Genomic DNA, 13707 nt, shown 5'->3' with positions numbered 1-13707 from the left:
CCGTCTGAACCGTGGTGAGGGGAGAATGGCCGCCAGAAGGGAGACTACAGCCTGACTTCTGCAAAGATCATCTCTGTAGAAATGACTGCGAGACGCAAAGTAACTCTTAAAGTCCAAACCTGTCAACTATCAGCTTTATTTTATTTTAAAATATACAAATATTTTGACATGTAGAAGAGCTTCAAGTTGTTGGATTTTGAAACCAGCACACAAAACTGACACAACAAAGAAATCGGTACCAACCGAATCACTCCAGACTGCCAGTTCCTTCTGCTAACCTAACGCTAGACTCCAAGGAAATCGAAATGTTATCAACACTTAAGAAAAACCCCAACAGTCGCCGGGAACATGCTGCTGTAAGGAGAAAAACCGGTTTATGAATCACTGGTAGAGAGGATTTCGACGGCAAACTTAGAGCGCTTTTAAAAAAGAAAATCTGCCCCGAGAGAGCGAGTTGATGCTAACACCATGTATCTGGGAAAAATACTCCTCTTCTGAACCCTAACATTCAACAAAACGGAATCCCATTTTCGAGAGGGACCGTCCTGCTGCTGTGATGCGCGCCCAGCCTTCAAGGCTCTGGTGAGGCCGGCGGGGGCGGGGGGAGGCGGGCTTCGGGCAGGAGGAGAAACGGGCTCAGGCGTGGGGGAAACGGGTCAGGGGCCGCGGGCAACGAGACTCGCTTGCTGGGAGCTGCGGTTCGTAGCGGGATAGTGGGAATTAAAGTCTTTAAAAAGTGAAAACATAGATCTCAATGCACGTGCATCCTCAAACCAGGGGGGCGTTGAACTATTCTAGAACAAAGTCCAGCCTGAGAAATTCTCACCGCTGAGAACTCGGAGCCAAGATGCCCCTCCGTTTGCGGAGTCCGTTGCCGGCGGGTAGCTCTGCGTTTTCTTAAGGGCGCGCTACTCCTGCAGGGACAGCAAGACGCTGGTGACTTTTCCCAAAGCAGAACCACTTATCTGTGACGCACAGTGTTGGTTCCAACCCCCGGCCAGCTAAGCTCCTCCGCAGAACACGGGCTTCCGGGTGTGCGTCTCACGGACCCCAGAGAGCCGGGAAGGGAAAAGCAGCTCTCTTCACACGACAAACGTGCTTTTTCAGACGTTGTTCACTTTTCTAGATCAAATACACAGGCAATAATACCACGGCCGAAGGAGAAACCAAGGGACTGCTTCCCACTGAAGCCAAGTGGGAAGGAAACCTGCAACGACCCGCTAGAAACTGGGGAGAGTAAAAACCAAAGTACGCGGCGCGGGGCGGCCTCGCCCCCCTTACATCACGAGAGCGATTCGGTTTGGGGAAATAGTTTAATGTATTGCTCGGAAAAAAATAGTTTCTATCTCCCCATCTCTGGCGAAGCAGCGGCTAGGACGTCCAGCGCCACCACGCGACCTTCATCCTGTCCCACACGGCCGACAGCGAGTCCAAGGCGGGCCGCACGTCCAGCACCGTGAACTGGTAGTCCTGGTTGACCTCCCCGCCGTCGTAGTAGTCGATGACGTACCGCACTTCCGTCCCGCAGCGGTTGATGATCCAGTCGTGCCGGTCGAAAGGCAGCTCGTACCTGGAATGAAACACGTTTCGGAGCATGAGATGCCTGCTCCCGGGCGCCGGACCTCCCTCTGGCAGGTGAGGCTCGGGGGAAGACGGGGCCGCGGAACCGTGCGGAGCCCAGGTCGGGCGACGGCTCATCTGTCTACAAAGGCAACGCGGTCAGCGGGGAAGAGCCCGAGGCCGGGGAGGTCGCGGAGATGCTGCAGAGCTCCAAGTGTGAGCTGAGAAGCGGCCAACCAGGAAGGAAAGGCAGCGACTAAGTGCCGGGACGCAGAGAGACCACAGGAGGAGGGAGAGGGCGGATCCAAGAACACAGAAGGCAACTCAACTCAGGGCAACGACAATCAGACAGGAATGACACACGGCGCCCGGAGAAGCCCGCCCACCGACGGGCAAACTTGAGGGAGAGCAAGGACTCTCCGGCTGAGCGCCGGTAACGTTCTGGAAGGTGGCTGCGCAGTCCTGAGACTGCTTGGCCTGGGTGCCACGAGTGGAGGACTGGCCGGGAACATTTCTGCAGCGCCACTCACCCCATCCAGGACCGAATTCTCGCCCTCGGGGAATACTCTTTCGCTTTACCTCCGAACCGGATCAATGATGGACCACAAGGACACTCCCTAGAAGGTCCCAAACAAGAAAAGCCTATTAAAATACTTCCCCTCCGTTGAGAAAGGCGGCACTGCCGTCTCTTAACAACACACAGTTTTCTGCATGCATTTTACATAATTTCATTTTGACAGAGTGAGGGAACTTTCAGGACAGCTCAAAGAAATATCCCTATTCGGTAAAAATGCTGCTCTTTGCTCCTGGATCGAGTGCATTCCACCCTCCCCGGCACTCCGAGCATCCGCGTCTTCCCAGGAGGCAGAAGTGCACTTCGCGTCTGCTGGAGGGATAGAGAGGCATATTCTCAGGGTTAAAAAAGAAAAGAAATGTGAAGTACTGAGCATTACACTTGACTTTCACACCCTGCAGCCGGATTTTTTGAAACAAATAAATGAAAATCTACTTTTCTTTCATTTGAAACCAATGAGCAAGGCTTCATGAAGAAAAATGCTAAAAGAATCCCTAAGAACAAATGAAATTCGTGCTGCACTGGCCCTTTAAGTAAGTAAATACGGGATAGGGGGCCGATCTTGTTAGCTGCCATCACTCTTAGGAGAGACTTCAGCCTTACCCGCCTAACGATGTGGGCAGGACAGAACAGGCCCGAGGGTGCCCTAGTCCTACTGTGAGGCCCATCAGAGTCACTTTGCTTCCTGCTTTATCAACGACTCACTAGCATCTCTTCTCGAGAGGGTCCCTGGAAGCTGCGGCAGGTGTCTTTAAAAGGCTGACCTAAATTTTGAGGGACCCTGGAAAAGACTAGAAGGGGGGCTGAAACTGTCAAAGTGGCGTGTCCTCGCCTGTCTTCTCTGCTCTGTCCCGCCACAAGTGGTTGGCGGGGCTGTGGCTCGGCATACGTCTCACCCTCGCAGCTCACATCACTAGTGAGCCGGAGGGAGGGCAGCTCTGAGTGCTGCTGCCCTCGGCTTCCCGAGAAGGGAATCCTGCTTGCTGCGGCATTCCCTCCTCACAGGGACCCTTCTTGGGCTTGGTGCCTGGCCACCCACATCCAGCAAGTGCTACTAATGAAACTCAGAGTCCAAGTGTTTAAAAAAAAACAACAGGACATCTACACCAAATCGTTCCAGGGACTTTTGCCAAGAAATTAACCACATTTTATCATGAATTTATTTTTTTAAAGATTTTATTTATTTGACAGAGAAAGACACAACAAAAGAGGGAACCCAAGCAGGGGAAGTGGGAGAGGGAAAATCAGGCTTCCTGCCGAGCAGGGAGCCTGATGCGGGGCTCAAACCCAAGACCCTGGGATCATGACCTGAGCCGAAGGCAGTGACCCACCGAGTCACTGAGGTGCCCCTATCTTTTATTTTTATAAAGATTTTATTTGTTTACTTGAGAGAGCAAGTACAACCTGGAGGAGCCGAGGGAGAGGGAGCAGACTGCCTACTGAGCAGGGAGCCGGATGTGGGGCTCCATCCTGGGCCTCCACACTCCACCATCATGACCGGAGCCGAAGGCAGACGTTTAACCACTGAACCACCCAGGCGCCTCCTATCAGGAAGTTACAATGTAATCCGCCTGGGATAATGCAATCCGGCTATCTGTGCTGACATTCCCCACCGCTTCTCAAAGTGGCCTCCTCAAACCAGGAGCATCTATGTTGTTATGGAAATGTCAAGTCTGGGCCTCAGTCCAGATCTACGGAATCAGAAACCCTGGGGTGGGGGCCCGGCACTCAGTGTTTCAATAAACCTGCAGGCGAGGCCGACGCAGCTCAAGTGCGAGGACCACCACTCCAACAGACTGACGGTCCATCGCTGCTGACACACTCAACTGCATTCACCGAGTCCCTCTGAGGAGGAGGCCCACGGGCTAAGACTACCCTTGATGTTTAATCCTACTGGGAAGTCAATAGGGCTAAAGGAACGGAACTGGTTTTCTCCTCACCCCTGGGGTGGAGAGCACTGTGCCATCTCCACACACCACAGGATTCCTCCTGAGGCACCGCAGGATTCCTCCCGCTGAGAGGTGCAGTCCAAGGTCCCTCCCCTTGAACCTGGGCAGGCTTGCGGGACAGCTGAAGCCAGGTCATCAAGAGAGATGCAGCTTCCCTGGAGCTTTCTGGAATTCTAGCTCTGGCAACCCAGCCACCATGGTGTGAGGAAGCTGAAGCAGCCACAGTGAGAGGCTGGGGGAAGGCGTCCTGGCTGACAGCTGGCATCAATCAGCAGACGAGTGAACGGTCCAGCCTTCAGAGGATTCCAGCCCAGCACTGCCAAGCCATCCCTGATCAGAACCTGGATGAGGCCCGAGCCGTTGGAAGCACAGACAAGCCATCCCTGCTCTGTACCTTCTGCACTTGGGACCCACCGAATCCACAAGCACAGTGAAATGCTTGCCTCTCACACAGCTGCGTGGGAGCAGTTTACCCCACCAGTCACGGAAGCAGGCCTGCTGCCGAAAGCGCTGTATTAGAGGGATGCCGGCGGGCTCCGTCAGTTAGGCCACTGCCTTCGGCTTGGGTCATGATCAGGATCCTGGGATCGAGTCCCACATCGGGCTCCCTGCTCAGCGGGGAGCCTGCTTCTCTCTCTGCCTCTGCCTGCCACTCTGCCTGCTTGTGCACTCTGACAAATAAATAAAATCTTTTAAAAATATATAAATAAACAAATAAATAAATAAATAAAATGTTGTATTAGAGTAACATGTTGTTTGAATAAAAGGTTTAAACTCTAGAAAGCAGAGATGAAATAAGACAGATGTTGGAAGGATGGTTTTTTTAAAAAGATCTCAAACATACTTACGCAGCATGAAGGGCTTCCCACTTCAAAATCTCCTTCCAAGCTTGCTCGTTATTCTGATTGTGAATTCTGATGATGTTATACATATCTTTCTGACTAATATCATCATCCTTCCACTTCCACCTAGGAAAGAACGTCCGGTAGAACTTAGTAAAACCTTACCGAGAATGCCATAAAACCATCCCGCATATTCATTTCACCGAGTGACCAAAAACCACTCACTCACGTATCAAGGAACCACAAGGGGACACTTTTTCAGTAAGTACCACTGATTAGGGATTCTTCAACTTTTTCTAAGTATTTTATGTAACTGTATTTTTAAAAACGACTGCTGGCTATGATGGGTTAATCTTCTGCGTCAACTTGACTAGTCGTAGGGGGGTAGGTGTTTAGTCAAACATTATTCTGGGTGTGCCTGAGGGTGTTGTGGACAAGAGTAACACTGGAACGGGTCAAACAGAGGGCTCTGCGTAGCTTGGGCGGCCTCATCTGATCAGCTGAAGCTCTAAACAAAACAGGAATGAACCTCCCGCACGAGAGAACTCTGCCTGCCTGACTGCCTTCCAACCGGGACCCTGGTTTCTCCTGCCTCTGGACTGGAAAACATCAGTTCCTCCTGGGTCGCCAGGCTGCTGACTGCAAACCGTGGGACTTCTCAGGCTCCATAATTACGTGAGTCAACTCCTTAAAATAAATCTCTATGTATAAGGACACACACATCCTCTTAGTTCTGTTTCTCTGGAAAATCCCAGCTGATACACTGGCCTTGAATTTAAATTCTTTTAAGTCTGAAAAATCAGTTGAATGTTATATACTGATGGGTGTTTGGGGATGAAAACATCTTTAACATTTAATTCTCAGATGAATCTGATGAGCCTCAGTAAGACGCTCACTCACCCTTTCCGTAACATGGCATTCCAGAACATCTGTTCGGAAGGATACACCCAGTTTTTCTCCGAATCTGCTCTCGGAATGGACGACTCCTCTCTCGCCGTAGACAGTGCAAACGGCTGATCGGGGGCCGGCATCTGATTGGGCGGTGGCATCTAAAGAAATTAAGCAGATTTTTTAAAATGTTGGAAACAGGACGTAAAGTAGAAACAAACAATACTAATCAACGACTTTCTGGAAAGCAGTGCATTGCACACAGGGTACAGGTCCCGATGACGCCAGTGACGGCAAAAGTTCAGCTCTCTCAGATAACCTGGCCACTCTGAAGAGCCAGAGTTCCAAAGTTTCTCCTTGTTGAGGTTCTCACAGATGGTAAAATCACACTGTGCTTAAGTTTTCTGTCTCTTTCTCCCCAAGGATTAAGTAAAAACAAATACCGTGACTGCCAACGTTTCTGTAAACATTTCTACGATGAGCTTTTCAAAAATGACTGTTCACTCTTCTGAGGGACAGCACCATCAAGTACAGGTGTGCCCTCACTGTCTTTTTAGATATTCTTTACTTTTTAGGATCTGGCTGATGCTCAGTCTCTGGGCTGAATACAAGACAGACGAGCAGCGACACGGCGCCGGTGGACTGGAAGGCGGGGCAAGAACCCTTCCCCCCAGACGCCAGGGGCAGCAACACCGTTGTGCGAACACCTTCCCTGGACCAGGGTTCTCACCCCAGGCCCCGATGGCATTTGGGATGGACAACTTTCGGTGGTGGTGGTGGGGGTCTGTTCTGAGCGCTGCAGGATTTTCAGCAACCTCCCCGGGTCTCGACCGTCTTGGATCCCTCCTCCCACGCTGTGACAACCCATGTCCTCCCAGGGGCAAAACCATCCCTGGCTGAGAACCCCGGGCCTAGAACTTCTGTGTTTCCAGGTTGAAGATCTAGCAGATGCCCGTTTACTATTAAGTCACGCTATGGCCTCAGCTCGAACTGTGGCCGCGGGAGAACTGGGTGCGTCAGGCGCCACAGCGAGCACGTGACCTGCATCGTCGCCCCAGGGGGCTGAAGGACAGGTCAGAGGCAGCTGGGATTCACTGGGGGCCGCCGCTTCCCCGCTGAGCGATGTGGGGCGAACTGCACCCTCGCTCATTCTCGGTGGCTTCAGCTCTCAACATGGGGACATTAACACCCCTGGCTGCCGGCGGGCGTGAGGATTACTGGGGCGTGTGTGTGGTGCCCAGCGCAAGGGTAACAGATGTCTCCAGAAGCAATGCTGGCTAGTATTAATTAATATTCTTGCTACAGGTAACAATCCCATGAGTAAGAGTCTAGGTCTGTGGGATTCCAAAAGGCCCATGTTCTGACCCACTAGGCTATGAGAGATTCTCTAGAACAGTAGTCCTACGGTGGCACTTCCCGCGATGTCTGGAGACACATTAGGTGGTCGGGACTGAGAAAAGAGGGAATCACGGCATCTGGGGGTGAGGACCACGGACGCTGCTAATGTCCTGCAGAGCAGAGGACAGCACCCCGCTCACGGAGCTGCCCGGCCTCAAATCTCAACAGTGCTAAAGGTGGGGAGATCCTGATCTCGTCCGCCAACACAACAGTTTCCTTATAGCTTGGCAAGCTCATTACTGACTGTTGCGGCTGCATGTTTGTGTCCCTCCAAATTTACTGAAACTGCCAACACCTTCCAATAGGACTTCTCGGCCTCTGGAACTTTAAGAATGGCATGTCTGTCCTTTACAAACCACCCAGCTGATGGTACTGTTCTATGTGTGTGTGCATGCGTGTACATATATATATGACATGTATGTTGTCACACACACACACACACACACACACACACACACAATCCCACCACCCTTTTCTTCCAGACTAAGTATATCTGGTTCCTTCAAATGTTAGCCAAGATTTCTAAACACCTTGGATAACCCTAGCCTTTTTTTTTTTTTTTAAAGATTCTATTTATTTATTTGACAGAAAGAGACAGTGAGAAAGGGAACACAAGCAGGGGGAGTGGGAAAGGGAGAAGTACACTTCCAGATGAGCAGGAGCCTGATGCAGGGATTCATCCCAGGACCCTGGGATCATGAACTGAGCTGAAGGCAGCTCAGTTTTTTTTTTTTTTTTCAGTTTTAAAATGTTTTATTTCACAGTTTATTAAAAAAAGTATTATGTACAAGACTCAAAGTAAACAGAAAGGCAGCTTTCAATCACAAATGGATGAGACAGTAGTCATTCAAACTCTACTGTGGAAGCATATTTAAGGCACACACCTCAATGTTAGGCATAAATAATTTTAACTATGCAGTCCAAGTTCTGGGTTTTATATCACATCTGCAAATATAAGACCCTGTGGTCAAATTTTAAGATTGGTAAAGTCAATCTGAAACTGCTTATATACTGACTACAGGCTTTACTTTTACAAATACAAGATGTTAACTAACAGAATAGCAGTCCTCAAAGATCTTTGTCCCACGCTTGTACATCAGCAATCTGCTCACGACTGCTTAACTACTGAGCCACCCAGATGCCCCAACTCTGGCCTTCAAAGCACCCCGTTCTGGCCTTCCAGAGTACGGATCCGAACATGTCTGTCTCTCCATTAAAATGTGATTTCAAACAGGAAACCTCCATTCCCTACACTATCACAAAATGTGTTGAGGCCATGCTTGTCTCGCCTTTGCTTTCTCAGTGGCATTCCACTGGTGGCCGCCACTTGATGCTGCGCCACAGCAGTGACTCTCACACAGGCTGGCACGTGGCTGTGCCAGAAAACAGAGCCCTAACCAGGCATCGTGCCTGTGAGGTTTCTGAGGACCAGAAATATCTTTACCCAGTGTTGCAGAACCCCTAACGGCACTTCCCTGCCTTCTATTATCCCTAAAGGAAAATCCCTTTGCTCTGGCTTCTTTCCAGTCAATCTATTCTGGCACTTCGCGATCAGTGTTTCCTTTACGAGGCACTCTCCGAAACTCCGATTAGTGATGCGTTCAGGAGTTTCAGTGTGGACGGAATATCAGACTTCTTTATTTTAAAAGGAAAGAAGAATGAATCCTAGCAGTCAGCAGTCTGTCTTAGGAGGCCATAAAAACATCTCTGCAGAAAAAGTTCCAGAAGAGGGGCTGAGTGTAAATTACCAGATTAGAAGGATCTAGGTTCTCCTTATTCTTAGCCACAGCGCCCGTAACAGGACATTCCACATACTCGTACGCACGATCCTGGTGGGCAGGCACGGCATTCGTTTTGTTCTCACAAGCTGGTTTAGATGGCTCTGCACTCACTGGACAGCCTGAAATAAATCAAGTCAAAAACAGTGTCACCACAAAGGCAGGACATCTGGCTCTCTCAATCCCGGCCCTAAAGAGCTGGCTTTCTGACCAGTGATCACCATCAAAGGCAAAGCCAGCTTTCTACTGTTCCAAGCTGCCAAGGGCTAAACCAGCTAACGTTCTAAAATCCTATAGACGAGGGGAAGGTTCTATAAATTTACTTTCCCCTTGAAATAGAAATGGGTACCCATTCCCTTATCATGTCATGCCTGTAGCAAAACTAAACCAAAACCAACCAAACAAAAAAACCTCAACATTTGCAAGAGAAATGTACTGTTCATTGCACGGTTTTAGCGGTGGGTGAGAAGGTTCCCACATGGGTCCCCGGCAGTGAGCTGTCGCCAAACAGACTAAGCAGAGGCCCAGCCATGCTTTACCGGGTCTCCCTGACTTTCAATTCAGAGTCCAGACAAGGCCCGGCCTGACCAGGACACAGGACGTCGGGCTTACCAACACCCTCCCCCAGGAACTGGAGACGGGAGATGGAATTGAGCAGAGGAGCCTTCAAAAAGGCTCCTGGAGACAAGTCCAGATGGTGCCCTGCTTGTGCTTTGCTCCAGGACAGATACAAGGCACAGAAAGCTACCCCTTGATGGCGTTCTATTCCCCATCAGTGAATAGCAAGCACTTAGCAAGAAAAGGCACATATTAAAGAAAATGGTCCATAGTCCACGTGGGACCCGCTGCCACTTAAGAGGGAAGGTGTGAAGCTACAAGAGCCCAGCAGGTGGGGCAGCTGACACCCAAGAATCCAGGGTGCTCCTGGAAGCAAGCATGGGGACTGAGAAACGGGTCTTCCGCTATCGAGAGGGGGCAGGCACCTGGAGAGCCATGACCCAGAAGACAGCTGCCCCAGTAAGGGATCCTTGCGTTAGGCAGCAGCAGTGACACCAAGAATGTGCTAGATGCCCATACACACCAAAGACAAATTTCTTTTCACTTCCATTCCTCTGTTCCTCCTCGCTGATCCTTACTCCCTAGGACCCTGTATGGCTGTCCGCTTGAGGGGTGAAGGGAGACTTTTCCACCAGCTTTCCACTCCACCATTCAAAATGCCCATCTCTCCATGGTCACTGATCCCAGCTGGGTGTGAGAAAATACTGTTACATTGTCCATATAACCAGGAACCCCATTAGTCGCCTACAGATATCCATATTCTTTACTTTTGCAAACAAATCTGACTGACAGCGCTTCTGGATACATAGTAAATGAAATCAAACCACATTCAGGGCTCTATGATCCACCCGGGGACACTCAGCACAGATAACACAGATAACTGGACAACAGCTCTGTCCAACTCTGTCTCCACTCTTCCTGTACAGAGGGAACCCTGGAAAAGCACTGGGTCTGTCCTTGTCCAAGGTCACAGAGTTTTTGCTGGCTTTGCCACTTACTAACTGTGTGGTTTTTAAGTTTTGTGAATATAAAATAGACAGAAAACCTAACCACACTGGAGTACGAGGATGAGAATGCGTACTCCACCAGGCAAAGGATTTCTGTGTTCTATGCACTGCTATCTCTCGGTGCAGAAACAAAACCAGCCGGTGCTTGGCACAGAGTGGGCGGTGGGTAAATTCTTGCTGAATGACCAAGGGAATCAAAGAGTACAATGCAAGAAAGTGTTTTTCAGGTCATACTTTTATATAAAACATCTAAAGCAAATGTGGACCAGTGAGGAATAAAAGACAGCTTTTCCATTCTCGCCTCTGCAGCTAAGGAAACAGCAGGAAGGCCATAGTGATGACTTACTTTTACAAAGATGAATAATGCAACGGGTGTAAAGTTGCCTTAGTAGATAGAGACAGATCTAGATCAAGGTTTCTCAACCTTGGCACTGCTGATATTTGGGGCCAGGAGATCTTTGTTGCAGAGGTACACTGTGCACTACAGGATGTTTACCAGAACTCCTCGTTTCTACTTGCTAGATGCACCAGCTCCTCTCAGTTTTGACCAACAAAAATGTTTCCAGACATTTCCGAATGTCCCCCCCTGGAGGGGATGGGTGTGGCCACCCAGGTTGAGAACCTCTGATTGCAAACTTTGAGGGGTAAGGGCTAATGTATGAAGCCACCACTCCACTCTCGTGCACTGTCTTAATTGTCACAACAGCCCTGTGAAATATTATTATATCCTCACCTTTCGGATGACAGGTTGTGACTTAGAAAAGTAACTTGTTTATAGTCACATACCTTGAAAGTAGCACCATAAGGACAGAACTCACTTTGCCCCACTAGTGTGCTGTGCTGCCTCTTCCTTAAAACCCTTTCAAGAATTCTTTTTTGTTTTTATTTGCTAGACAAAGGGTCAATTACCTTTCATTTTCCCTTCATGCATGGGACATCCGGAAGGCGGGGATGCTGTCGGATGATCTGAAGCATTTGAGGTCTGAACGGCAACAGCAGGGGTAGATGCAGACAAACCCATGGCTGGAACCAACGCGCTGAATCCAAATAATTCTAAACTCAATCGTGCCAAAGCAGAAAGACAGGTTAATGCTGATGCCTGGGCTCCGACAACTCCCTCGGTCTTCTTAATCTGTCCAACCCTCCTTAATCTACCCAACGGTCTTACTTCCTCATCATTCTGATGTAAATCTACAGAGCAGGGTATCCACTTCAAGAGACAGCTTTAATGTATACCCTTTGGGAAATAACAGTGTGAAATCTAAACCACACCATTCTTTAGGGTCACGTTTCTAAGATGCGCGGATTTTGGGGGTGAGGTGATGGGGTCCCTAAAAAACTACGTCACGGATAGAGAGCGTGGGTCTGGGGAACAGGGAGCCCTAAACGTGGTGACCCAGAGGGGAGTCCAGACTAAACCCTCAGACCCAGGCTTAGAAAAGAAGTGGGAATCAGGGCAGGGTACCGCGCGAAAACGAATTCGAGAAAGGAAGGAAAGGACCTCCGAGGGGGAAACGCGGCCAAAGTTGTCTTCACACGGTCCCTCCGCGTCCCACCTGTTCCAGTCCCGGGACCCCGAAACCCACCGGCCTCAGCCAGCCTCCTCCTCCGCACCTGACTCCTGTCCCGAACCGCTCCGAGGAGCCGGCCCCGCCTCTAACCGCCAAACCGTGGCCGCCTTCTCCTCCCTGGGTCACCGCTATCGTCGCGGTCACCGCTGGCGCCCTAGCGCACTGCTACTTCCTTTTCCGAAGGCGGGACTTCCGGGCGCACAGGAGGCGGGGCGAGGACTGAAAAGGAAGGGCTTCCGTCGAGCCCGAAGAAGCGGGCCCGCCCCCTCCCGCCTCGACCTATAAGTGCGAGTGCCGGTCCCTGGCCCCGCCCCTCCAAGCCAGCGCGGGCAGGGAGTGTTTGGGCTGAGCCTGAGACTTCCATAGAACGAAGCTGTCCACTCTAGCTCTTTGAAGCCGTAGAAGGGTTGCTTTGGAGGTGTTAGTTTTAAAAGTCTTTCTCTTTTAAGCTGTATCCCATCAGCTTTAATTATAGCAATGACTCAAGTACTATCAGTAGGAGTCCAGAACTGTGGCCGACTCTGGAGATCCCAAAATGAACAAATCAAGGTTCCGGCTCCCAAGGCCTTCTTAACTGGGTGTGCGGACTTGAAGGTCTGTATTTTCACTTACCTCTAACAGAAATCTAGTATTTTTTCCACCAGGAATGCAGGCACAAATCCTAGTAGTGTTAGAAATATGCAGTACTAAGAGAAATCACAGAGAAATTGTCACAAATGACGGTTGTTTCTGTCTTAAGATAATTTCATCTTGTTACTTAAAAGTGTTACTAAGAGGCATATGCCTTTCTGTATCTGTGATACACTGTGATGGAACTGTGAAGCATGCCCAGATGGCCCTTTAGGGTCTGCACACCATCTCCAGGGTGCTGGGGGCTGTTAGCCGCTGACACCGCTGAGCTGAGTCTCTCCCCAGGAATTGCCAAAGAGAACTGCATCAGGCAAAATCAATCCCCTCCCTGAGCCCAGGCTGCTGCCTCCAAATGGCCTCGGCAAGGGCACATAACCCCCAGGCCCTCGACTTAAGGAGGTCACCTCAGAAGCCCCCCCCCCCCCCCCGTGTCAGTGGCTGAGACTTCCACGGTGACTGCATCACAGCTCGACTTCTCCCTTTGCCTAGACCTCCCGTGACTCTCCTGTGTATGAGAGCACTCCGCTGCATATTTCTTGGAGTCTCAACCATTTTAATAAGTTTAATTATTAATTATTATTTAGATTTGGTGAGGTCAACGAATCAGGAAACAACTGCCATTGAATAAACAGTTGATTATGCTCCCAGATCCCAAGAGAGGGGTATACATCACACGGTGGGGTGCCACACGCAGGAGCACTAGATCCTTCATGAGCCAGCGGGAAAGGGGGAAGAAACAGGAGAGGCAGGCTCTGGGGCAGGCGCACAGCGTATAGTGGTTCAGAGTATGAGAGCCCAACCCGGGAGGTGGTTGGCAAGTGCGGACTTAACTGCTCAAAAAAGGGAATGGACCAGCCACTAGGCAGGGCCTTCAAAGTGGATCAAGACAGCATTTTAAAATCTATGTTATATCAGTGTATATTTCCTGGGGAACCTGGCCTTTAACGATCAA

The 13707-nt window shown here is 50.1% G+C and overlaps 1 protein-coding gene across 3 annotated transcripts; it reads right to left on the bottom strand.

Moving 5' to 3' along the window:
- Positions 1 to 122: 122 nt before the first annotated feature.
- Positions 123 to 12316, bottom strand: LOC131821552 (holocytochrome c-type synthase). 3 transcript variants are annotated; one of them, XM_059157737.1, is made up of 7 exons: positions 12169 to 12316; positions 11464 to 11607; positions 8960 to 9111; positions 5826 to 5974; positions 4932 to 5051; positions 2091 to 2177; positions 123 to 1570 (listed from the first exon to the last, which is right to left on the bottom strand). In XM_059157737.1, the coding sequence occupies exons 2-7, from the start codon at positions 11573 to 11575 to the stop codon at positions 1372 to 1374; spliced, it is 819 nt and encodes a 272-aa protein (XP_059013720.1). In that variant the 5' UTR covers positions 11576 to 11607; positions 12169 to 12316; the 3' UTR covers positions 123 to 1371. The 3 variants fall into 3 exon arrangements, with proteins under 3 accessions (XP_059013720.1, XP_059013722.1, XP_059013721.1); XM_059157739.1 differs by having other exon boundaries at positions 12111 to 12304; XM_059157738.1 differs by having other exon boundaries at positions 12141 to 12304.
- Between the last annotated feature and the right edge of the window lie 1391 nt (positions 12317 to 13707).

Source organism: Mustela lutreola, chromosome X (assembly GCF_030435805.1).
Source record: "Mustela lutreola isolate mMusLut2 chromosome X, mMusLut2.pri, whole genome shotgun sequence".
Taxonomy (NCBI): Eukaryota; Metazoa; Chordata; class Mammalia; order Carnivora; family Mustelidae; genus Mustela; species Mustela lutreola.
The sequence above is the reverse complement of the archived record's forward strand: the minus strand, read 5'-3'. Positions and strand labels throughout refer to the sequence as shown.

Bases quoted from the DNA above. Each gene is read 5' to 3' on its own strand.
- LOC131821552 (XM_059157737.1), bottom strand. From the start codon at position 11,575: ATGGGTTTGTCTGCATCTACCCCTGCTGTTGCCGTTCAGACCTCAAAT. The intron at 9,112-11,463 runs GTAATTGACCCT...GATTTATTTCAG, and splicing joins GCATGAAGGGAAAATGAAAG to GCTGTCCAGTGAGTGCAGAG. The intron at 5,052-5,825 runs GTGAGTGAGCGT...GTTCTTTCCTAG, and splicing joins AATGCCATGTTACGGAAAGG to GTGGAAGTGGAAGGATGATG.